Genomic DNA, 16,913 nt, shown 5'->3' with positions numbered 1-16,913 from the left:
ATGTTATTAAATTTGTCTCGCAAATTTTATCGAAATATACATTATCGTAATACCAAAGATTAATTGTGTACAATATAGTGTTGTTCAACTATCTATTATTATAACCAAATAAAACTTGTTCATTCCGAATCGCTTGCGCAGTTTTATCTCAATACCTAACCTTTCTTTGTAATGAAATAATTTGATAGAGACCTCTTGATACATAAAAAGTGATCAGCTTTTATGCAGCAACATCTATCAAACATAAATCATAATACATCACCGTTTCAACACAATTGCCAAAATAAATAAAAAATGTGTAATGGTTATGGTAAAATTTAAGTTATTCGACTGCTCTAAGGGACTAGATTTTTCTAGTAATAGACGAATTATTATTGTTATGGGCTGTCTGTTTATGTACCTTTAAAATGTGTTGACCCGAACATGTCAAGCATGTTTTGGTAACTGGTTTTCACTGGAATATATATCGACATAACGATAAAGTTGGCTCATTTGCGAAATCGCTGTCTTGGTAAATCTACGCTTATATAGAAAGAAAATATTTATCGTTTATATTTATATTAATATATTTGTTAAATATATAAAGTGTATATCGACTTTAATTATTCATCAGAAATGAATTTAAAAATGCTTCAATTCACTTCACGTGTTTTAATTTACACCGTATACACACGATTACAGGACACGGTAAAATTTGATTTAATCAACTGAAATAGACCTTAGAACAATTTTTCTAAGGTACCTGTTTTTTTTGCAAAAGAGTGCATTAAGCTATTTGGTTATTCAATAAGGAAATATAATAGATATTACAAATACAAGCGATACAATTATAATATAATTTACTTTAATAGTCTATAATATGAGAAGTATCCTTTAATTGCTTCAAAGATCATAACAATTTAAAAGATTAATTTTATATATGTATTTTACATGAGATATAAAAATATCCATAATATTAGGTTGGGCAAAAGTCCTTTCGCATTATCTAATAACTTATAATCAAAATTTTTGGCTATACTATTTATATCTGGCTGGTTTTGGTATTATTAAAAGTTTAGATTTTAAAGAAGATAATTCCAAATTCAAATAAGGAAAATTTTTATTTGTTTTTCGTGCCGTAAGATGAGGAGCAAATCATCTTGATAACGTCTCACATCTTTAGCCACTCAGCAAAAATTAAGAGATAGATTTTACAAACCTCCTAAGTCTTATAAAGTAGTATCAACCGAATCAAACATCTGAAAGGTCAAAGTAAGTAGGTATATTTAGTGCGCTAAACGAAAAGATATTTAAACATGTATGTAACCTTGATCACTTTATTTGTCTTCAAAAACCCTTTTAATGTTATATTTATTGTTTTTATAATATTTCAATATTTTATTTATAATATCGAGGAGCTATAGACCATCGGACCTTGGTCTGGTCAAGCAAGAACCCCCAGCTGTTTTGTGCTTTTTATTTCGAATTCGTGATTCCCATGGATTGGATGTCCGGCTCAACAACAACCAGCTATCGTAACTTTATCCTGCCGTGGTTTCACCGGTTTCCATCAAAGAGCATCCGCGGTAGGTACCCTACCATTTTCTATTAGATTTTTTTTCGTTCAAACACAATGTTTCCTCGCGATGTCCGCCTTCACCAAATCAACCTTAAATCCAATGGTGCACAGCCGTGATTCGAACGCATATCCTAAGAGTTGAGGGTTGCACGGTAAAGCCACTGGGGCAACACTGTTCTAAAGAAATGTTTATCAATAGTATAATAAGAGACCACCAACTTGCAAAGCGCCGGTGTCGAAAAAAATATTTATATAAACGGTATTGTTATTTTTAACTACGTATATAACGCTGTCTACATAGCTACTTATATCCTAACTACTTATTATGAAAATCACAAGTATATTTATCAAGTTATCATTTCTGAACACTATCGATGTCACTCAAGGGGTTAAAGAAAATTCATCAGGCGTTTTATGGTAGCTCAAAATATATTTTAAATATATCATACATATAAAAATAAAAATGAATGGTGAGAATATTATTTATTCAGATTCAAAAGTATATATGAAAATATAGACAAAACTTTAATTTGAAATGTTGCGAAAAACATGAGATTTTTTTCACAAAAGTAAAGTTATAAAGAGATGATCTACTTCGAAACTAAATAATAATCGGTATAATAAACTAAAACAATATTAAAATATATAGTTAAGAATAAATAATGATAACTGAGTAATGTTTTCTGAATGAATTAAATGAATATTAATTAACTTAACAGTTTATTCGCCGCAAACTTTAAGAACTTTATAGTTATTAAAGTTTGCGGCGAATAAACTGTATAAAATTTCAGTAGTTTCTAGACAGTTAAGCACAGAATACTTAGAGTGTGAGCAATCCTTAGCGCAAAACAACGACAAATAACTTCTAACGTCACTGTAATCTGTCAGAGTCGACATAAGTTTCACTTGACGTATAAACGTCAAGTCAAAAATGACAGACACATAGAGACGAATACATTTGTTTCGTCGGACATCGGCATTCGGCACCGCGTAACGCTTTTCGGACTTCAGTTTTACTGTTTTTTTTTCACATCGGGCTCGAGTTCTTGGTTCATGCACGTTCATTGTTCACGTTTCCCTCGTTGTTCTTAATGAGTGTTAATTTCATTTATTAATTGGCTAATAAGTTATCAAGCATTATAGTATCGAGTGTAAAATCTTAATCTTATTAAGGACATGCCTCCCGTTAAAGATGAAATGTTGAGGGAAATCAATTGTTTAGATATAAGCATTACTGAAAAAAGTCCAGCAAAGAACAGCGCACTTGTCGATGTAAGAGCCTGTAATAAGCCTGCTTCTAAGGTAAGATATTGAATACCCTTAACATTTATTTAACTTGCACGAGTTTGTACTTGTAGTAATTATCGATCGCTCCCATTTTTGTTCTATATATTTGCTATAAGCCTATATTGTTTTTACATTTGCCTGAATTCGTACAGAACATCACAGGGATCTGTCACAAATTTTTATTAAAGCAATTTAAAAATGTTTTAATTCAACCTCTTTATGTGGTACGTGTTATATGGTATAATATTAACATATTATTGGTAAAAGAAACATAGAAAAATTGGTACATAATGAAAATCTTACATAAAATAGGATCTCCATAATTATTTGCAAGGTTATTTAATCTAAATAATATATATTTTAATTGAATTTTTTTTTAAACTATTTTGATTTTAATATTCATAGACATGTTAATTTTCTAAAGAAAGACATCTAATTGTTTGTTATAACTTAAAATTAGGCTAAATAGTTAAAAACAAACTTTGAGATTCAAGTTGGTAACTTAAAAACTCCCAATCTTACAATCCAATAGTTTTTTTCACATGGTCATACCTAGCACTAAGTATCAACACTTAATGAATAACTAATAAGGTCATTTATTACAAATTTAAACGCTATTATTATTAGTTGTATACAACTACAGCATAAATGTTAAAACACTCACAATGTAAACATAATGTAAGTATGTTTTTATATACTGTATTTCATTTATAATACATTGAAATGTATTAGAATTGTTTAATATTTCCCAAAATTATTTAGAGTTTTTTTTAATATTATGCTTACCCAACCAGACCAATACACATTTTTAAATATTTAAATTATTGTTTTTTAAAAGTATTGGTTTTACAAATTAAGAAATCTCACTCATTGTGTGTAAAGTGTCTAGTAATTATATCATGAATGATATAACAATGGTTCATATCTAACCACTTTAAGCAAGTGATGTCAGTAATGCTTTGATGCACATCATGCAATATTTAGAATGTAACCATTAAGCATTTAATACTATGAACCATAGCTTAAGCAATTTTTCAATTTTGTATTATTAATATTATATTATCTTGCATTTATTTTATTTAAAGTATGATTATAGTTAAATATGTATCAAAGAAATAAGGAGTTTTATAATACATTTTGCTTATGAAAACATATAGATTTTTTAAGCTTTCCCATCTAATTAAGCAGTTATAAATTTGAAAGCCATTTGACCCAAAAATGCTATTCATAATTTATGCCGTTATGAAAGTAACAATATTAAAATATTATGTAACATTTCTTGTGTAATAAATTATTTTACCTCAGTAGTTAGTTAATTGATAGTCTGCCTATCAACTAATAGTACAATGATTTTAAATTTCTCTCAGCGTCTGGCTAGAGTCTTTTCACTTTTTTTTCGCCTCCCGCTCGCAGCACGCGTTTGTTCGTACCGCGGCAATAATCACACATATAATTGTCTTTTAAACTAAAGCAAGAGAGTTTTATGTAGAATGTTGACATAATTTGCACAATTTCACGCCTTTTCACAGTGGTTTATTAGTTTTTTTGTTTTCTTTAAATATTTCAGTGTACCCCTTGCAGCTCGTGATGTGGGCGACTGGCTTATTTCTTTATGTACTTTTTGTTTTATGAAATGCACAATTTTTTTAGTATTTGAGTGCTGGATACATGTAGTGCATGCTTACAATATCACTTGAAGTAGAGAAGCCATCATGACCAATTCCCAGGTTTGTTAAATTATCTATCTTATTATATATACTGTGAACTCTCGTGAATAAAAGACTGTTTTCATGTCTTGGACTACTAATTGAACCAACTTAGAGTTCTCGTAACTTATACAATGTATTTAGGCACTATTTAAAGAAGATCAACAAGCCACAGAATTTTTTTCTATAGTTTGCAAAAATTATTTTTATTGTATTATTTATTTAAATTTCAGGCGATACATGCATAATGGTGGTAGTATATTTCTATTGGCTTTGTTATAAAAATACTTCAGTTTTAGCCCATATTTGTGTAACATATGCATGTAGGAAAGCTATGTTGTTTTATAGTCGTGCAAATATTTCCAGGTATGGTTCCGTGGCGTGAGAAGCTCTAAATTCCGCCATGTGTACGGTGTGCCATTTAAAAGGGAACGATGTTATGATAACATAAAAATAACAAGGAATGCACACGATTCCAACTTTTGCGCTGTAAACCCCAAGTTTGTTGCGATTGTTACTGAAGTCGCAGGCGGTGGGGCCTTCCTTGTTCTACCCTTGGATCATGTAAGTTATAAACATAAAAACTTATTTTTACAGTTCAATGGTTTTGTCAATTACCATTCTATATGTATAATGCCGGTGATTTAGACTAGTTTTATTTACATATATTATTTTAAATTTAATACGTGTAATTAAAATACATTGAAATCCCATGAGCGACATTGTCATTTGCCATAAGTTAGAATAAAATAGAGAATGAGTCGCTTAAAATGCCCTTTAATTAGAAAATCACTAGTTCCTTCCTCAGTGGAAGTGCCTCTATCTATATAATAGGGGTCCAATGTAACTATTACGTGTGCCAATTTAGTCTTAACAAACGTGACCTAAATAAATCAAGGCACATACGAAAATTTAATGGACATTGGTCTCACAAATATTTACCAGTGGTAAATCTAACGATATACGTTATTTTGCCCTTATTGGCTTTGTCAGGGGTGATAAGGTATTTGTGACACTTGTGAAAATATCTATGACATCGATTGAATTTATCTGATAAAGTAACTCGAACAAGTCATGAGTTATATGCAAATGAGTTGACAAAACCGTGAAAATATTAATTTGCATGAAGTATATTTTATCCTTCTAAAATATTTTTTTTAGGTGAACGTTGCCGTTTTAAATAATATTATATACCTTCCATACTTTTACCTATAAACCCTATTATAGATAAATATAAATAACTTGCTTGTATAGGTGTAATATAATAAATTTTGTTGTGTTGAAAATTTTGGCGCCATAAATTCCCAAAGACTAGAAAAAACGCGTAACGAATAATTGTCAAATGTCATTCATCTTTAAAAAGTCCGTCCGTGTTCAGTGATATCGCTTGTACAAAAACAACAAACAAATAAAGTTTAATTAGTTCGGTTATATTGAAATTAGCGCTATTTTTATCTGATTCGTAGTTCTCATCCTCAGACCAATTAAAAAAAAAATATTAAGATATCTGAATAGTTATTGCGATCCGTTGATTAATAAAATATGCATATGCTGATTGATTACCTCCGAGATGAAATTGAACACGTCGGGTCTGCTAGATGATATTGCCATGCAAATGCAATCAACCTTGTCCGTTATACGTACTGGCTATAAAGCAAAACATTTACATATTATCGTAATCAAGTAATGTGTCATTTTTAACACTTAGCATGTTCAATACGTGAGTAGAAAACATTATGAGAATATATTTAAACAATTTTACACTGATTTTTGTATTAGGATTGTAATGGGAAGCATTTGTACGTTGTTTGGATATTAATTCATTAATGAATAAATATCGTAACTATAGATGAATTTTATAAATATTCTTACGACTAAAGTTATAAACAAAAAAAATGTTTGTACCTTTCGCTATTCAACTTTCAAAAGCGATATTATTCCTGTGTATGTATTCAAAATATTAAAAAAACGTTCCATGAGCAGGACAAGCCACTTAAATAAAATATGCAAATAATATACATTTTTAGTACATTGTATAGGTAAGACTCAAAAACGAGGCAACGTTAACTATGATCTCCATACTACATTAATACATATATGTCTAGAGGAGTCAGGTTTCTAAAACTTTTCAATTATAAATAAAAATAAAATTTAATTATTTAAATATGAAAGTTTAGAGATAGTAAAGAGCCCTACGTAACGAGGTCTGGTGTAGTTCCCCTGAGGGCAGCAAATATGTTCCGCCAAAAATAACCGTTAGACAAAAACGTTCATAAATTCTAAAGTATCTAGACGCTATACCGTTTAGCACTCAAGAATAACTGTAACTGAATTGTATCGAATTGTAATATTATGTAATTACACTGGTTAATTGGCTGGTAATAAGCGTGTCGTATGCACTAATTGGTTCGATTCATTATTCATCATTCACGCATATTCCACGAATTGGATGGACAGCATCGCGTTGTGTAATATTACGTTTTTCTTTATTTCGTATATGATTCTGTTTCAAGAACTTGAAATAACGTAACCACATCAAGCGTATGTTGTTTAATTTATTCACGATTAATTTTAACATATAAGCAACAATTAATATATAGCGATTCTTAAAGCAATTTCTGCCGAAGAACTGAAGTATTTCATTTTATTGACCACCAAACCAATTCGAGTTAGGATCCTACAAGAAAAGAGTGTACCGATTCTTAAAAGGCCGGCAGTGCGCTTGCGAGCCTTCTGGCAGTGCGAGTGTCCATGGGCGGCGGTGTCACTTAACATCAGATGAGCCTCCTGCTCGTCTGCCTCCTGTAACATAAAAAAAACAAATTGGAATTTAATTATTATTTTTAATATATTATATGCATTCATTATATAATAAATGATATTTGTTTTATATTTAATATGTATCACAAAAACTATTTACTTATTGATGAGTTTCGAATAATTATTGTTATTTGTCCATACAACAATAATTGTTTAATGTACATTTCTTAATATATATTTTCTTCATTCTAAATTTCACTAACATCACCTTGATGGTTGGAAGTCTTCCACAGTCCTTTTCACAAGGACCCTGAGAGATACGATCTCCAACTGCTCAAAATTTGAGTGCACTCCTCCCTCAAAGGCCGGCAACGCACCCACTAAAAATGGGTCTATTAGCTGCGATGACTGCCCTTTTTGGGCGTCCCGCAGACTCGTTTGCCCTGTTACATAAAAAAATATGTTTAAGTATTACTTGTGCTAGTGTTCTAGTATTTGTCTTTGTATGCCCCTTTTATGCTAAAGCTCCTCCTCCATACTACATTTTGTCTTGAACAATGCCGAACCGCTGCCCATGGACACCTGCAACGATGAGAGGCTTGCATATATACCAACCTTGGACCTTCCTTGCATGTTTCCTGTAATACATAAACTCCATGTTTTCAGACTGGTCGTCTTGATTTCAACGCAAGCCGTGTAACGGGCCATAAAGGCCCCGTTTTAGACATCAAATGGAACCCGTTCAATGACAACATCATCGCCTCGTGTTCTGATGACTGCACGGTAATGTTAAACATATTTATTAACGCTCTAATTCATACATTGTTAAAAGTGTTTTGTTTCTATGTAGGGCGGCAAAAGATGCTGCGAACCGAAATGGTAGCAAAAGAAACGGAGTTTGACATAATGAAGTCGAGGTCAAAGGATACGATTTAAAAAAAACTGTGCTTTTTTATTAGCAGCCAAAAGAAACAAATGAAATATCATATTTTATTTAATAAATGGAGTAGGTACCTAGAGAGCCGTAAAGACAGCTGTGTAGGGTGAAAAATATGGATCAGATCAACCAATCCAGTTTTTTAGATTTCGGTACTTGAATGGTTGAGTAAGTTGAGACAGTAAATGGGGATCTGAAATACATTATTATTTATCTCCTATCATCATAGCAAAAACTCCATTTGTGAGAATGAGGCAAACTTGCTGTTAAACGACTATTTTAGTTACACACTTTTTGAATATTTTTTCTTTAAAGTAGAAGAGAGACTGAGCATGATTTTAAAATTCCGAAATATTTTTGACATACAGGAGACTCAAAGTTTAGCTTACTGAATTGACATTCTTTTATAGTTTATAGTAATAGTTTGGCATTTGTTTATTGAAATGTTTTTATTAGATAAGTGGGTGATTACTATTCCCTACTTTCCAAATTTCATAAAAAAAACTGAATTAAAACAATCGAGTTTTTAACTGAACTTTAACAAATAGCTCTACTAATTTTACTCCAATGTGGGAAGTTATACTCCAAAAGTTATACCTACATTAAAATATTTACAAAAACACTAACTATTTCTTGCAGTATAGGAACTGACATGAAGCAAACCTTTTGTCAGCTATCTCAATGGTCAATCAAATAATTGTTCCTAATACATAACTCCAAGTTTTTGTCATCAGTGCAGCGGATATTAAAATGACCATATCAAAACATTCGTTTTATACGTCAGTAATATTCCAGCCAATATAGAATATTTGTGCTAACATTAGAAGACTATATGAATTATATTATAGGTAAAACTATGGCACATCCCAGACGGTGGTCTCTCTATGCATTTGACGGACTGGCTGGTAGAGCTGCATGGTCACAAACGTCGCGTCGCATACATCGAATGGCATCCAACTGCTGAGAATATACTCCTTAGTGCTGGCTTCGATTACTTGGTAAGTACATAATTTTACTTTATAATATAACATATAAAATATATATAGTATGTTCTAGCGCACCCGATAGACTTCCACGTACGATGTACACGTCTTAAATACAAAAAATAATCTAATTGTAAAAGTATCCATTCTCGAATCTACTTTAACACATTTGAAAAATTTCATCAACATTGGTTGATGGAAATTTTCAAATATGGAGATGTTTAGTAAGAGAAATGAAATAACATAGAACATACATGTTGAATTATTGTGAACCATTTACGAGTTTTAAAGTTTATTAAAATTGTGTTTAAAAAGTAATTTCAAAAAAGATTTAAAAGCTTTTAACTGATTAACAAAGTTTCAATCTCAATCCTAACCAAGAGTATTAATATATATACATTTTCATTTATTTTTAGAACTTTACGCATATAAAACAATTAAAACATTTATGGTAGGCTTAGTAAAAAAACATTTTAAAGGCCTATCCGGTCGCGAAACTTGAAAAAGTACATTGTTTCATTCCAATTTTTTAAATCGTTTCTTAAAGTAGGCTGATGGAAAAAATATATGGTGCAGTTGAGTAGTTTACGTATCCAATTTGAAATATCGATACACGATTTAAATAACTTCTCTCGATAGAAAAAACCTCAAACATAGCCAATTTGAATTCATTTTATGACGAAAATTTATATAGATCATGATTTTGAAATTTACACGATATATTTTATCGCAAGCCAAGTAATCCATTTTTTCTAATAAAATTTTTTTGACAAAATTGCATTTATTACATAACTAATTGTTAATATGGGCCGGCGTGCCTCGGCTATGTTTTTATTAAGATTACGCGAATAATACAGTTTTTATCCAAAAATAACTTATATCTAAAAAAAAATATCTATTTCACTTAGTAAACAGCTAAAACATATTATTGACGTGACTAACAAAAGCCTAAAAACTCATCATACAAACGAAGGTGTGAAAGGTGAGAAAATTAAAACACTTGTTGAACAATGAACCTACAATCTGGTAATCTATAAATTACTCTCACTTTCACACTGATTTTCTCTTTATTTCTGTCACTACTTCCTCCTGTATTTACGTTTTAATATTAAAATGCTACGTAAATTTGAGTTGAAATTCCGGAACAGAATTTTTGTTTTTATTTAAATTCTACGTTCGTTGGTTTAGCGAATCTAAACTGTCTGTGAACACTTTCCAAGTATTAGACACAAGAATAGGGTATTTTTTTTAATTAACATTAATTTTAACTAACCAGTCTAATTAAAGATAAGGTTATTTCTAACATATCTATATTCTTTATATATATATATGAATATATATATATTTATATGTATTTTTCTGATTGTTATTTTACAGGTATATTGTTAATTATATTTAAAAAATATTAAATTTTCACACAAGTATATGTAGGTGATACGAAGTTCACCGGGTCATCTAGTTTTAAATAAATTTCAGATCTTCGTGTGGGATGTAGGCAAAGGCGAAGCCGTCAAGATTATTGACTGCCACAGTGATGTGATCTACTGTATGTCATTTAATAGGGATGGGTCACTGCTCGCTACCACTTGTAAGGATAAGAAGTTGAGGGTTATTGAACCGAGGCGGGGAATAGTTTTATCGGTGAGTATTTTTATTATAGAAGTTAATTACCTAAAGATAAAACAGATGTGTTTTTGCGTCTGTTTCGTTCATCTTTGGCTATCTATACTAATATATTTATTTGTTTGTTTGACTCAGAAATTGCTGCCTTTAGTTGAAAACTTTGCACAGAACTATGTTGACTTTGATTTCAGTGGATATCAAAGAATAATTGGTATCAAAATTATAGTTAAATTCACGCATATGATTTTCCTTCTTGTGACAATTGACAGACAAGTAAAAAAATTTACAAAGTTTACAATATAGAAACCGGGCGTAAATATATTAAAATATATTGACTGTTTATAATATAAGTAAACTCAATTATGTTATTTATAATTGACAGGAAGGTCAATGCCACACAGGCACCAAGGCTTCAAAGTGCACCTTCCTGGGCAGCCAAGGGCGTGTACTCACTACCGGCTTCTCCCGGTACAGCGACAGGCAGTATGCAGTGTGGGAACAGCATGACCTCAGCAAGCCTTTGGTCTGTGAGACAATTGACAGTTCTTCGGGTGTCGTCTTTCCCTATTACGACTACGATACTAATATGGTAAGTAATCTTTTTATTGATTTAAAAAAAACAAAAAGAGACTTGATACAAATTTCTCTGTTAGTAAAAAATCAAACAAACTTGTAAAATTTTTTTTGATTTTCACGCTCAGACGTTGATTTTTGACAATTTCGTCAAATTTGTGATAGTTTTTGATAAATATATGTAATATAATTTTGCAGGTATACCTTGCTGGCAAGGGTGATGGCAACATTCGGTATTATGAAGTGGTAGACGAAGCGCCCTATGTGCATTTTCTCAATCAATTTCTTTCCGGGAACCCACAGGTAAGATGTTTTTTAGTTGCAATTTAAACTACTTCTGCAATTACCAGTACCACTTAAAGGAAAGCATAAGAAAACCGGCATTGTATGATATTATGTGGTTGGTGGACTTCAGGCACGAAAGAATAATACTTGCCTATTCATAAAAAATTATGACCAAGAAACGGAAAGAAATCTTTTTCCATAGACAGCTAAAACCTTTATCGACGTAAAGTCCTCCAAGTAAAGAGCGGACCAATTCATAAAAGGCCGGCTCTTGCGAGCCTTTTGATTAGGTGCCCATGGGCGGCGGTATCACTTAACATCAGGTGAGGTCTGCCAGTTAGCCTCGTTATATAAAAAAAGATAGCTTTAAACGTTACAAACTACTGGTTTTTTTAACAAAGGGCATTAATAAATCAGTCTGTAATTTTTTTTTAATTCTCTTGATGTATTTCTTGCAGCGTGGTCTAGGCTTTGTGCCAAAGCGTGGTGTGAACACAGCTCAATGTGAAGTGTTCCGTTTCTACAAACTACACACGTCACGTGGATTGTGCGAACCTATCTCCATGATTGTTCCCAGAAAATCTGACTGCTTCCAGGTATTTTTTTATCTCAGTAGAACTTTTTTTTTAAATTATGTTATCGTCTAAATACATAAACTAAACTAAATACAAATAATTTATAATAAATAAACAATTAATTTATAATTTACTAGCGGATCCGACAGACGTTGTCCTGTCTATACGTCTTTAATTTGAAAATTTCAAACTTTTTTTAATAAGCTAAAACATTCTGGACCATTTTGATGAAAATTATTATTCAAATGTTATGACAATATCTAACGATCCAGCACATGGTCTACAATAAAACAATGATAACAAAACTTTTTTTTTTAATTTGATCGCAGCGCTAACTGTCGGGACAGACTAAAATTCGAATATTATTTAAAATTTGACAGTGAGATGGTAGCGCCGTCTGTCGGATCCAATGTAAAACATTCCAAAATCAACAACTAAGTACTAATTAATTAAAAAAAACATTGTCCAGCGGACAAAATTGTGAATCTAAACCATTCTCGAATCTCCACGAACACACACAAAAAATTTCATCAAAATTGGTCCAGTCGTTTAGTAGGAGTTCAGTCACATACACACGCACACAAGAAATATATATATATTAAGATAATAATTAATAAACTAAAAACTTTCGACTTATTGACAAATGTTTTGTTATAGAAGTGCTCAAATAGATTTGAATTCCATTTATTATAAATCACCTACTACTTCTTAAAGAGCAAATAGTCCTACATGACAAGGAATTTATGCTTATTATTATTTGGTACTGATCCAATTGTTTTTTAATACTATGTTTTAGTGTAGCACAAATTTTCCAACCAGCAATAAAAAATATCTGACCATTTTTACTCATCTTATGATTCTTGGTTATTTAAATAATAGTTTAAAAAATATTCCAGGTGACGCATTCCTATAGTTTTTAGCAAAACTTTACTAAGTTGCCTTTTATTTATTAGGTTATATAAAATTTAATAAATTAATTTTAACAGGATGATCTGTACCCGGACACAGCCGCTCCTCAACCTGCTTTGAGTGCTCGGGACTGGATGAGCGGCATGAACGCGCCACCCTTGCTGATAAGTCTTAAAACAGGTATGCTATCTCTGGTGAAGTCAAAGATTTCCATTTTAATGAGAAAATTAAAAAAATAGTGTCTAAGCAATCACTTATATGCATAAGTAGTTTAAATGCTTAAAAAAGCCATTATCACAAAGTATCATGCTACGAGATCTTTAAATAGGTATAATACTCTTTAGCGTGATATTTCATCAATGAGACGAAAATTACTTACTGATTGAAAAGGTTATTCAATTTCAATAAGTCTACAGCCTCTATTCGAGAACTTCAATCAAACTTAATTCTCGTTTCTAACAGCTGTCAGATTTCATTTTTCTGTATGATGTTTGACATATTTGACAGCGCTCAGAAGTCATGAGACACAAATTAGAATGGTGGAAAAATTATATGCTTAAATGTAATTTTTTTCACTTGATTCAGTTTTAAACGGATGTTTTTATTCATTTATAATTCTATAATTGTACCTGAATAGAAATTTAGTTCAAATTTGAATCTAGGTCAGCATACAAATATTACATACAAATTTGAGACATTTAATTTGTCTTGAAACTTTCCATGGTACCTGTTTCTGAAAAAAATACATTATTATTGAATTAGTATCACACATTGCTCTGTAATACTTACAACGTCGTTTTTTGTGTGTAATTTTTACAAGCCTTTAGTACGTTGATTTTTTTCCCAGGCGTAACAATATCCACTCACAAGCCGCGTACTAACAACAAGGACACTCCGGCGCTGCAACCCCAAGATGCGAACAACAGGAAGAAGTTTGCGTTCCTCTCACGAGAGACCACTCCCGACTACCGTCCACTCGGAACCTGGCAGCGAGAAAATCACGTCAATGAAACTGATAACGTGACGGTAGAGCTAACAACATATACTTACAGTTATTTATTTTCAAAGTTATACATTATACGTAATTACATAGAATAAATTTGCACTTCTTGCCTACCTTATCTAATATACTCATAGTGGTTGTCTGGAAGAAATCGCTCTAAAGCGATAAGGCCGCCAGTTGCTTGTCATTAAATTATGTTTAATATTTTCCTTTTATGTAATGCAACGAAGTGTTAATAAATAAATAAATAAATTTGAAAAATTAACGGTGAAGGTAAAATGATGAGCCGGTTTGGCTTGTCTTAGATCCAAAAAGTTGACAGAATTTGTCAGGCACCTTCTTGCCTTTTAGGTTTACAAATGATCATGAAGCAGATACAGAATTCTGAGCCCTGAGCTAAAACGGTTGTCAGGCCATTGATTTGTTCTTTATGTTTTCTTATTATTTTAGGTGGTAACGGAGAAGTCTCAAAAGACGAACGCGAACCAAACCACAAAGTTCCACCAGCTGCAACGGATGTTTGGCAAACAACCTGGAGAGCTAGAACCAGTGCCTCTCTACAAGCAGATCAATCATGGCGATGTTTTCACTGAACATGAGGTAATTTTCATATAATGTGTTTCATTATTCTATTCATAGGGAGGGGCCCTTCAAGTAAGCAGATTAACTGCAATTTATATCTTTTGTCAGCAAAAATAAACAAACTTCTCGTTATAGTGCTTACATAAATGTATTATTAATACTAGAACGGCCCCATAATGAGCTTATTCTTGGTATTTTTTCCGACACAAAGGAGAGTGCGATAATTGTAAAATGAATTACAATCTAGCCTAACCAATAATTATGGCTAATAAGTAATAGATTCTTGAATTAATTTTCTTCAATACTAATAAATAGCTTTAACTATGGTTATGTTCATTAACAGTCTTAGTGTTCTATAATGTTTTGACACTGAGTTTGTGTGTCCAAGATACACTCTTGGTAGCATGATAATTCATACAAATTCATTAATTTAAGAATTTTTCTTAGTGTTTTGGCCTGCTTTTTATAAATGTTTTTGTTCCATAAATATTTATTTCAATTGACATGAATGTGAGGATGACATCCCAAATCCTAATGTCTTATTAAATAGCTTATCTGTGCCTAAATAATTGAAGTCAAACTTTATAAATTGAGTAATTTAATGTGTAATGTACATTATATATTTTTTTATCATCATTTATAGTTGCGTCTCGCATTTAACCGTCAAGGTGAAGAATTGCGTATTGTCAAACGTCAACTTCAAAACAGCCAACAGCGAGTGAGGGAACTCGAGCAACACATTGCCACACTTCAAGCTAAACTCCCAAATAACACATCTTAAGCATGGAATGTTATCTCGTAAAGATAGCGTAATAAACGATTTACATTAATATTTATTTAATTTGCAAATGCTACAAAGTGTATCAAAAATTATTAAATAAAGAAAAGTAGGAATCCACTCTCCTTTCTGCTAAATGCTCATAGTACTTTGACAAATACGCACTAAATTTTACTTGTAGCTTAAAGAGAGTCTTTGCGAAAAGAGAGCAATGGAAGTTATGCGAAGTAATATAATAACTACTTTTCGCGTTATATCTGTTATTTACAAAACATATATATATATACTTTAAATTTTTCATATTCAGTTTTAAAATTATTATTAATCAAAAATGTTGATAAGATAAACATAAAAAAGATCCAATTTCTAGTTGACACGGACTGTATGAGATTTGTTTGACTGTACTAAGATGGAACCCTTTTTATACAGTGGAAATTAGTTATATTTGTAACAAAATAAAAATGTTTTTATTACAACAATCATTTACAGCTCAAATTTTGAGTCTCCCCAGAAATATAAGCAAATATGGTTGTTGAATCATTTATTCCGTTACCTAACTGCTTTGGTTGTTTGCTTTATGGCTGTATTTGTGATCTTTGGGCTATAATAAGTTGTATCTAAGAGATCATTAAGTGTTTTAGAAATCATAAGATATTTGTAAGCAAATTTCGCCTTGCTTCACTGCCTTGTTGGATTTTATTTTCAAGTTACAACAGTTGTAACTTGTCTTGTAATTGTGTTGTTATATAATATTTTTGATGTTCTTTTATTTTATAGAATCTGATTTAGGAAAGGGGTTAAATCTCTAAAACGTGATTTGATATGTTTTTTTTTTAGGTCTTGTATCCGGTTTAATATTGTTTAATACATGACAATAATGCAAGCATTGCATTTTTCTTTTAAAAAAATTATTGTAAGAATTTTATTGTAGTGAATTTGTTTTATATGAAAGCTTGTGTGATTTATTAATATTGGGAACAAAATTTATCATTCCTGTGTGCGATGAAATGTATAAAACGCCTAATAAAGGCCTATTGGTTAAATTAATAACTTTGTGATAGTTTCATGACACTATGACATTTATTTTTCCATTTACATAATAGTGCACATGTTTTTATATGCACTTAATAGTTTTGTTGATTTTAAGTTTTTTGTGATCTGCAAGTCTGATTTCTTAGCATTGTATTGTATAATTTGTTAATAGGCAAACATATGAAGTCTCTAGCAAGAGCCGATCTAGCTTCAAGATCACAATGTCAAAGTTAGTTGATCTTAAAACTATATTAACATCTGCTCTGGATCTGCTCTTGGTTTTTAATCATACTTTATAATAGTTAAGGTTGTCCAGTCTAAG

General features: G+C 31.2%; 1 protein-coding gene across 3 annotated transcripts; it reads left to right on the top strand.

Moving 5' to 3' along the window:
• Window positions 1-2,524: 2,524 nt before the first annotated feature.
• Window positions 2,525-16,090, top strand: LOC111000591 (coronin-2B). Of its 3 annotated transcripts, none has more exons than XM_045628861.1 (13): window positions 2,737-2,860; window positions 4,496-4,572; window positions 4,918-5,115; window positions 7,978-8,094; window positions 9,097-9,246; window positions 10,708-10,872; window positions 11,237-11,443; window positions 11,626-11,730; window positions 12,171-12,308; window positions 13,274-13,376; window positions 14,044-14,222; window positions 14,650-14,799; window positions 15,425-16,090. In XM_045628861.1, the coding sequence occupies exons 2-13, from the start codon at window positions 4,558-4,560 to the stop codon at window positions 15,560-15,562; spliced, it is 1,665 nt and encodes a 554-aa protein (XP_045484817.1). In that variant the 5' UTR covers window positions 2,737-2,860; window positions 4,496-4,557; the 3' UTR covers window positions 15,563-16,090. The 3 variants fall into 3 exon arrangements, with proteins under 3 accessions (XP_022125786.1, XP_045484817.1, XP_045484816.1); XM_045628860.1 differs by having other exon boundaries at window positions 2,738-2,860; window positions 4,413-4,572; XM_022270094.2 differs by lacking the exon at window positions 4,496-4,572 and having other exon boundaries at window positions 2,525-2,860.
• Window positions 16,091-16,913: the final 823 nt, after the last annotated feature.

This window comes from Pieris rapae, chromosome 7, assembly GCF_905147795.1.
Source record: "Pieris rapae chromosome 7, ilPieRapa1.1, whole genome shotgun sequence".
In the NCBI taxonomy this organism is placed as follows: Eukaryota; Metazoa; Arthropoda; class Insecta; order Lepidoptera; family Pieridae; genus Pieris; species Pieris rapae.
This window is presented reverse-complemented; position numbering and strand designations above follow the sequence as displayed.